The 8,368-nt window shown below is 46.3% G+C and overlaps 1 protein-coding gene across 1 annotated transcript; it reads right to left on the bottom strand.

Annotated features, from left to right (window-relative positions):
• On the bottom strand, positions 1 to 7,357 carry FAM228B (family with sequence similarity 228, member B). The gene is made up of 7 exons (XM_010134972.1): positions 7,265 to 7,357; positions 6,284 to 6,403; positions 3,527 to 3,607; positions 2,722 to 2,919; positions 1,189 to 1,263; positions 261 to 348; positions 1 to 149 (listed from the first exon to the last, which is right to left on the bottom strand). The coding sequence occupies exons 1-7, from the start codon at positions 7,355 to 7,357 to the stop codon at positions 1 to 3; spliced, it is 804 nt and encodes a 267-aa protein (XP_010133274.1).
• Between the last annotated feature and the right edge of the window lie 1,011 nt (positions 7,358 to 8,368).

Raw genomic sequence — 8,368 nt, forward strand, 5'->3', positions numbered from 1 at the left:
TTACCTCTTTGTTTGGTGGACTTCGCTAGCAATGTAACTGTGTGGTACCTTCAGCCACTCAACTGCATCCATACGTTGCCGGCCCAAAGGCAGCGGTGGCAGTTCTGCTTTACTGACTTCCTTCAGCTCTCTGGTACTGCATGGTCTTCCTGGAAGGAAAGTTGCAAGTGCTTTGTGTGAGCATCTGCTGTCGCGAGCAAGGATCCCCCCGCTCCGTTCTGTATGAAACATTTCCAAGGGACACCAGTTGATTAAAATACCTGTCTCACACTGCTTGATAATGCCTGTCTCAGTAAACTTTCTTTGAATGTCTTTTAACAGAGGATCCTGTAAAGGTGGTATTGAAACCTGTGACAGAGACAGTTATTTTCATGCTTACACACCAGCAAAAGCACTTTGTCAGTCTCAAAAGAGCCAAGTCAGAAGTGAATGTTGAGGTACCATCAGTAAGCAGGAAATGAGCATCAACCTCATTTTTTATGAAAAAAAAACACGAGGCATGGACCTGAGTGGCCTGAGAAATGCTGAGCATCTCAGCTTCCAAGGCAGGCCATGACACGTTCAACAGCTCTGCCGCAAAGTCAGACCACAGACGTGAGAGCTGGTCTCCTGGAGGCAGCTGAACCCTGCAAGGCAGATTGCAATGCAGTTTCATCTCGGTCCCCACAGCTGCTGAGGGCTCACAGCCTCCAGAAGGGATTTAAGAATTGCACTTCATGAATTTGTGTCCGAGCCCCACCTGACTCTTCTCTTAGTTACCCAAGCCTCTGGTGCATTTGAGTGAGCCACTGTGAATATCATGTGTCAGATGATTTCCTTCTGCAGAGCACCCAGCTCGCCTGGGAACTCACCACTCCTCGTTAGACAGGAGGACACTTCCCACACTGCCACAGTGAGTGTGAGATGAGGAAAACAAACCTCCCCCTGCCACTGCCCACTGTGCCTCCAAATCTGGGCTCAGTATGGAGCCAAACCATGTTCCCAGTGAGAATCATTTTCAAACACAAGCGAGCTTAAACGCAGCAGGAGCTGGGACCCAAATTTGTTCAGTTAACAAAACTACCATGTGTTGCTGTACACCAGCCCCGTAGCAGCACGTCAGTAACGCACTCTGCCTCCTCTCAAGCCATTAACTTCCTGCTGGTCAAAGGGTGCCTCTAAACCTCATGGCATAAATGACCATCACACCTTCCAGCAGCCTGTCTTCTTCAGGAAGAGTGGATCGTACTCGGATGGGTCATAAGCTTCCAAAGCCACGTAGCCCTGTGGGAGAAGTAGGTAGAGAATCAGGTCTCAGAAGCTATTGGTGATAAAGCAGTGAGAGAGCAGCCAGCCGTGTACTACACAGCCATGGTGTACTACACACTACAGGCATGGTGACCACAGCACCAGAGGTGGTGGAGAAGAGGACTCCAGAATTTTCACGTGCTGCGCCTCGGGAGGAAGGTGACTGAAATGTAACAGGAAAATTGCTCCATCCATTTCATTTATCACAGGCATAAATGCATAATGAGTGCTTTCATGAAGCATCCAGAAATAGCTACTGTTTAGAATGCTAATCATAACTAGGGGAGTCAAGAAAATGGAAATTCCGTTCAAGGGAAAATGTTTTGACTGAGAAGAAAGCAGATATTAGAAAGAAAAAGCAAACCAAGAATGAAGTGCCTGAGCCCCACCCCAGCCGTAGCCCCAGGCAAGTTACCAGCCTGCGAGATGCAAGCTCTGCATCTAGGTCTCAAGCACGGTTTTCTATCTTTATATAGGAGCAAAGACCCGAACCACACATAACAGTCCAGACCACAGTCCATCTCACCAAGAACTCTGCCTGCAACAAACTTCACATCTTGCAGTTCAGGTTCAACTATGACGGAAGTTAGCTGGAGAACAGCCAGTACCGTCCTGTGGTGTTCACGGCTGGTGCCAAGACCAAGGAACACCAGATCAAACAGGCTATCAAGAAGCTGAACAGAGACTGACAACACTGATGAAGCCTGATGCTGAAAAGGTGAATCACAACCATCTGTCTCCAAATTACAATGCACTGCTTACAGTCAGGACTTACCTAAATTGCATCAAGCAAGAGCTGTGCAGGGGAGAAAGCAAAACACAGAAGTAAAGCAAAACAAAACAAAAAAAGAACAGAGGCCAAAAGTGATGTCCTAAGAGTAGCAAGAACAGGGTAAGCACATAGAATACTTCTCCCTAATACCCTCAGTCATTCTTCCAAAACCCTGGAAATTAAGTTTTTCCTGTGCAGGTGATTCTATGAGGGTCTTTTATAAAGCTGGATCAGCAGCACCCAAGGCATGACATGGTTTGACTCGTGCCCTGCCAACACCCTGCAGTACCACTCTAGCTGAACTCCTGAGACATGAGAGTGTGGGTGTGGTCCCCTCCCTGGTCACAGGCTCAGCCTTTGGCTTCAGCTGACAGAGCTCAAGCTTTTACCTCTGAACAGTTGGGCTCAGAGAGCGAAACCCACCACAACATGGTGTCTGACCATATTCAGACCCCAGCTCATGCACAAGGCTATCGATCGTATCTGACAGTGAACTTAAAACAGCTGTCATGACAAAAGTCACTATTACGAAAGTCCTTGGGAAGAACATCTGAACTCCAGGCTGCTCAACTGAACAGCAAGTAACAGCTACACCCTCGATCTTGTCCTCAATCCTCTGTGTGCAGCCCTCTGCATGACAGAAATTTATTTCTCATGGATACCTTCTTTTTACAATAGTTTAAATAGAGAGAGAGTTGTTCTTCTTTCCTTTTCCGTATTTCTTTGCTTGACTGGCTGTCCATTTTGTTCTCAATTTTCTGCAGCAGTGGCTCTGAAACATCCTTAAGCCATTTCCTGTATAGGATCTCCTTCCTCCTCAGATTTAAGAAATCATGGTGCCTCAAATATCTCTCCACCTCCTAAATAAGAAATGGAAAGTAAAAACCATACAACCTATTGGCCAACCACATTAAAGATTCCATGGGTGAAGCGACGCTGCTTGGCTGACCCGATCTGACTGGTCACTGCTACAAGGGCCATGTTTTCCAGCCCTTCTTTCTGCTCCTCCCTCCCACCACTTCCCACCACTTGTTGCCAAGTTCTCCCTTGCATGAGCCTTTGCATTTAGACTCTTAATTTTTTCGGCTGTAGTGCAAGACTGGCAGAAATTTACTTTCTCACACCAGGTTAGTGAGCTGAAATCCCTTCAGAGCTGGGCTCTGATAAACATCAGACTGTGGGAGAGAGGCAGCAGGAGAAAGACCTTCTCCCCGATCTCATCTGCCAGATTAGATCAGCCGTCCTGCCCTCTATTCACTGGCCCACCGTCACACAGATGATTCCTAAGCTCATATTTAGGGTTATCGCTTCAGTCCTGTCCTGAGGAGGCAGGAAACTTCTATTTCTAAATTTAGTTTTCCAAGAACACAGACAATTGGCATTTTCTTTTGAATCACTGATAGAAAGAACAAACATTGACATGCAGGAAAGCACACAGCAAATGAGAGAAGAGATACTACCTCTTACCTTCACAAAACAATTTTCTCTGTGCAAGATCCACTGAGCAGCAGCAATGATGTCTTGACTTTCATCTTCATCAGGTGCTGCCTAACAAAACATCAAAAAACCATGAGGTAAAAGCAGGACTTGCAGTAGGAGCGAGAATGACTTTTGAATTCAAACTAAGTACCTGTGTTGTGATTAAAGGCACATCCCACCATAACCATAAGGCAGGCGAATCCTTGCGAGACTTGAACACTTGGGTTAAGTGAAGCGACAGAAGAGTGCTGGGAGAGCTGCAATGTACCTCTTTGGCGGGACCAGACCTTACAGCTCCCCAGCTGTTCCCCACCACGACCACACCACCACTTGCTCCTTGCCACTGTTGCTCACGTGTGCCCGGTGAAGACAGCAAGAGGCAACTCTCCACACCTTGATTTTCAATACAGGTACAGTCACGCTATTCAAACAGCACTCAAGCAAATTAAAACCATGATGAGGTATTGTGTCAAGGAATTCATAAAAGCAAAACCAGAGGAAAATACTGAAGTGTAAGAGGAAAAATAATGAGAAAATCCCCTCCAAGGCAGGGAACTGCCTCCCTGCTTGCCTCTGTTCACAAATTTGTCTGCATTTTAAATCTCAATTACTGTTATAACACATCCAAGCTCTCCTCTAGCATCATCACTCTTTCTGAGGATCAAAATAGGGACAAACTGTCCTCTGCATTGTGACTACCAGGGCACTAAAGCATGAGTTAAGAACAAGAGCCCTTGCAATGTTTTAAACACACAATTCCCTGTAACATGTGGCTTACTAACTGCAGCTGCTGCGCCCCTGCCAAGGAGCACAAGCAATGCAGGCTGAATCCGTCTATTGTTTGGGGTTGGAGTCCATCCAGGCAAGATGAGGGCACACATGCAGTGGGGGTAGGTATCTGCCCTGTCATCAGGTAGCTCCAACTCTGTGGGTTAATCAGAGGGATCTCATCTTCATAAGCCAATCAGCAGCTTTTATAAGCAACAAGTTCATTAAAAGTTTTAATTCCATGGCAAAATTTATCTTGAAGAATCTGCTATTAAAAAAAAAAAAACCAATCAGCTTTTCAGCATTATGCCAAAAAATGCAGGAAACTAAATCACAACCTGTTTCAGACAGACCATCTCAGTTAAGCTAAAACAAATGTACCATCTGTTCTGCTTCCTGAGCGGACACTGATAGGAACTTGCTTCGTTTGTGCCAGCTTAGAGAAGAGGCACGCGACTGAGCCCCTGCAGCTTAACCGATGATGGCGCTGCCTGCTCTGCTGCGTAGGGCATGCTCACCACCTCTCCCCACCGAGAAATAAGGCTCAGCCGATGCCTCCTGCGATTGCCATCCCTGTCAGTTTGCATTTCACGAGAGTCACGCAGATGGTGATGCCAGCTTGGGTATCACTAGAAATTTACATCTGTTTCAGTACATCCATACTGAATATTTGTATCAACGCAAGTTAACCCTGAAGTGACCCGGTTTTACCTAACCCTAAGCCAGGGGCAGGGCTGAAACACTCACATGACCTGCTGCCTACCTCCTGCGGTTTCTGCAGTCAAAGTCATCTCTTCTGCCACCCTCTTGTGCCCTTTAAAAACTGAGCTACAACCACTGCATTTTTGCACCAACCCACCATGCCAGTGGCAAGGAATGCAGCTGATGCACAGAATGGAAAATCAGCCTGCTACTGCCTGCACTTGACGTTAACTTTTAATCCAAATAAACAGTGTAGTTTCCAGTCATGTCTGCCTTGACTGCTGATCAGCTCCGACAGGCTTCTTATCCCGAGAGGAGCAGGACATTATGCATGAGAGCAAGCAGGGAGGAGACAAGACGTATAAAAAAACCAAAACCAAAAAACAATGAGAAAAGGGAAATCTGTATTTCTGGTTTGTTTAAAGCCTTTTCATCCTGCTACTTGAAACAACCAGCATGTTGTATTACACCTGAGAGCCCTACTTCACACGATCACAGAACCCTTCTAAAACCAGTACCTTAACGGCACCAGGGAGACACAGCCTTCCCTCCAGCGAGAAGGACCACTAGCAGGACGCACTCGGGACACGCGCTGGTGAACAGGTGAAAAGTTTTCCTTCAGGATGATCCACGTCTGAAGGATCCTTACAGAGCCACAAGAGTTAGGTCTCTTCTCCCTGGAGAAGAGAAGGCTCAGGGGGAAGGAACCTCATCACAGCGTGCGAGGACTGAAAGGATGGCTACAGAGAAGACAGAGGCTCTCTCTTCACAAGGAGCCACATGGAGAAGACAAGTTGCATTGGGAGAGGTTTCATCTCAATATAAGAAAGACAATTTTTACAGTGAGATCAGTCATTCACTGGAACAACCTCCCGAGGGCTGTGGTGGAGTCCCTGTCACTGGAGGTTTTCAAGATGCGACTGGACAGGGTGCTAGATAATCTGATCTAGTGCCCCCTTCCCATGAATGGTTGGACCAGATGATCTTCCAAAGTCCTTCCAACCTGGGATGTTCTATGAGTCCGTGATTCTAACTAGTCACGAGCTTGTTTAAGGTTTTATGGGAAACTTTTCCACATGCCAAACATCATGGAACTCAATAAAGCTGCCTCAAAAGGATGCAAGTGCATGATAAACCCCACTGAACTGGTATTTCTAGGGTTCTTTGTTCCCCTTCCCAATGACAAACATATCTCAGATTTTACTGGACGTTGTAATAACCATTTCTCATTCCCCCCTTCATACCTCCCATTCCCATTCGCTCCTCCCCTCATACCTTCATGTGACAACAGTCCTTCTGTGTTAGCCAATCTTCGGTAGTATTTTTCTTCCCAAAATGTCTATTGCAGGCAAAAGTACTTGCTGCGCCACTCTTTGCTGGTGCTGAGGAGAACCTCTGGGTAAGTGTAAAAAAGGGAAAAGGTCTGCATAAAAAGCCAACCTGCTTTACAAAGATCAGGTTGTCAACTAGGTCCCACAATCAATGACAAACTGGGATAGAACAGCAAGAAGTTCACCAACATCCACACCCTCTGCTGCCTTGCACGCCTTGTTACTTCTGTGCAGGAAGTACGACACTGCATCCTTGTAGTGGTGCTCAAGAGTAGTTCAGGACAGGAGATGGAGAACATCTCACAGATGGGATGGAAACCATGGAGACTGGGATATCCCAGTTTAAAGCCATGATTTTCATGGTTCAGGTGCACTTCTTCAAAGGAAGACGGGTATATGGTATATCTATGTGTTCAGGCCTGCTCACTCACAGTTTAAGCACCTCTGGTAACATCAGACAGCTGCTTACTGGCTCAGCAGCCTACTCATGTGTACCGAATGCAGGCTGCGATGTCACTGCTGAGTGTGCAAACACTGCTGACCAGCAGGGACTGTTGGTTTCCTCTGGCAGAATCACACAGCACTTGGAGGCCAGATGGCCTCAACCCACTAGCAGCTGACAGGGAGGACAAGCACACACACCTTCCTGCAGTGCCTGTTTCTGAGCGTGCGAGGAGGGAGGGGCAATCGCACAGACACGTTCCTGTCAAGCAGGACTCACTAAGGAGTTCAGGCATGTGTTAGGGACAGCAGAGCTGGAGATCAGACAAACTGGATCACTGTCTAGAACTACAGTGGGAATTAGGTGGCCAGTTCCAAGAGAGGAATTCAATTACACCCAAGCATCCTGGGATCCCAGTTACTGGTTTCATGTGTCCTGAACTCTGTAGACTTTGCAGCTGAAGCAAGGCTGAGAGTCACTCACCTGCCAAGGCCTTTGCGGATCATGTTCTCTCATAGGTCTCGGACAATTAAGTTTCAGGAGTGAGGTAATATCTGAGCTGTTCACAGAATGCATTGTCGGACATGAGTCTGGGAGAAGCATGAAAACATTCAAAAACATATAAAATCATTGTACAAACAACAAACCCCTAGTTTTCTTAAAATTCCAGCCAAACAACATGACAAATGGCTAAAGGAATTCTAACCGATGATACCAGCAACAGTTTTGTATCACAGTAAGTTAAACTGAGGAAGTATCAGGTTTACAGTCAGACACTTCCTCTGACAGCAACGGTCTGTCCTCATCTCCATGAGGAACACATAGTACATTTTGTTTCAAAGGACGAAGTGATTCACAAATTATTCCGGAATGCTTGTCAGCTTTGAAAATGCTCCAGTTGTCAAATTCCATCTCCTGACTTTTTCCTCTGTCCTTTGTGCCTTTTTCAGTTACATAAAAGCCACTTTCACATAACTGCTACATTCCGCCACAGGGATGGTTGCATTTTACTGGTTTTTAGAAGTTAGTTCTACCAGACAGAGCTCATGCTGAAGCACTAATGCTGAGCTCCACCCAGGAAATTCCATCCCATCTCCTTTATTGTACATGCACTAGGATATTTGGATCGATTTATAACAGAGATGGTAGAACCACAGAGGCAAAATGCCCTTTCCAAGAACCTCCATTTATTTCAGATTCACCAGAGACGCACTGCTTCCAGGAAATGATGCAGTCACAAAATTACTTAGGTAAAGAGTGGACCAAAAGGAAATCTTACTTCTGCAGAGATACTGACCTCCACGCTCTTCATCTATGAAAAAAAGAAAACCCTGTTCTTCAACTATTTTTAGCAACATCTAGTTAAAAGCATCTCAGAAGGCTCTCTGAATTGGGTATTCGTACATAACGTTGTTTTGTACAAGTCAACATTTAAGAGTCTAATCCCTTTCTGACAAAAGCCTTGACGCAGGCCATGCCTCTAGGGTCGCCGTCTCCTCAGCACACAGGGATGTCACCCCTTGCAAGCGTAGCTAGCTGCCTTTACTGGTGGCTTGGTCCCTTCCTTCTTACTCCGTCAGGTGCAGA

The sequence above is a fragment of the Buceros rhinoceros genome, unplaced genomic scaffold (genome assembly GCF_000710305.1).
Source record: "Buceros rhinoceros silvestris isolate BGI_N320 unplaced genomic scaffold, ASM71030v1 scaffold36290, whole genome shotgun sequence".
Taxonomy (NCBI): Eukaryota; Metazoa; Chordata; class Aves; order Bucerotiformes; family Bucerotidae; genus Buceros; species Buceros rhinoceros.

What these genes read in the sequence shown, in the direction of transcription:
- FAM228B (XM_010134972.1), bottom strand. Translation starts at nt 7,357, where the DNA reads ATGCATTCTGTGAACAGCTCAGATATTACCTCACTCCTGAAACTTAAT. An exon ending in AGGACTGTTGTCACATGAAG is followed by an intron (nt 3,608 to 6,283) that starts GTATGAGGGGAG and finishes ATGTTTTGTTAG; the next exon opens with GCAGCACCTGATGAAGATGA. An exon ending in TATCAAGCAGTGTGAGACAG is followed by an intron (nt 150 to 260) that starts GTATTTTAATCA and finishes CTTTCCTTCCAG; the next exon opens with GAAGACCATGCAGTACCAGA.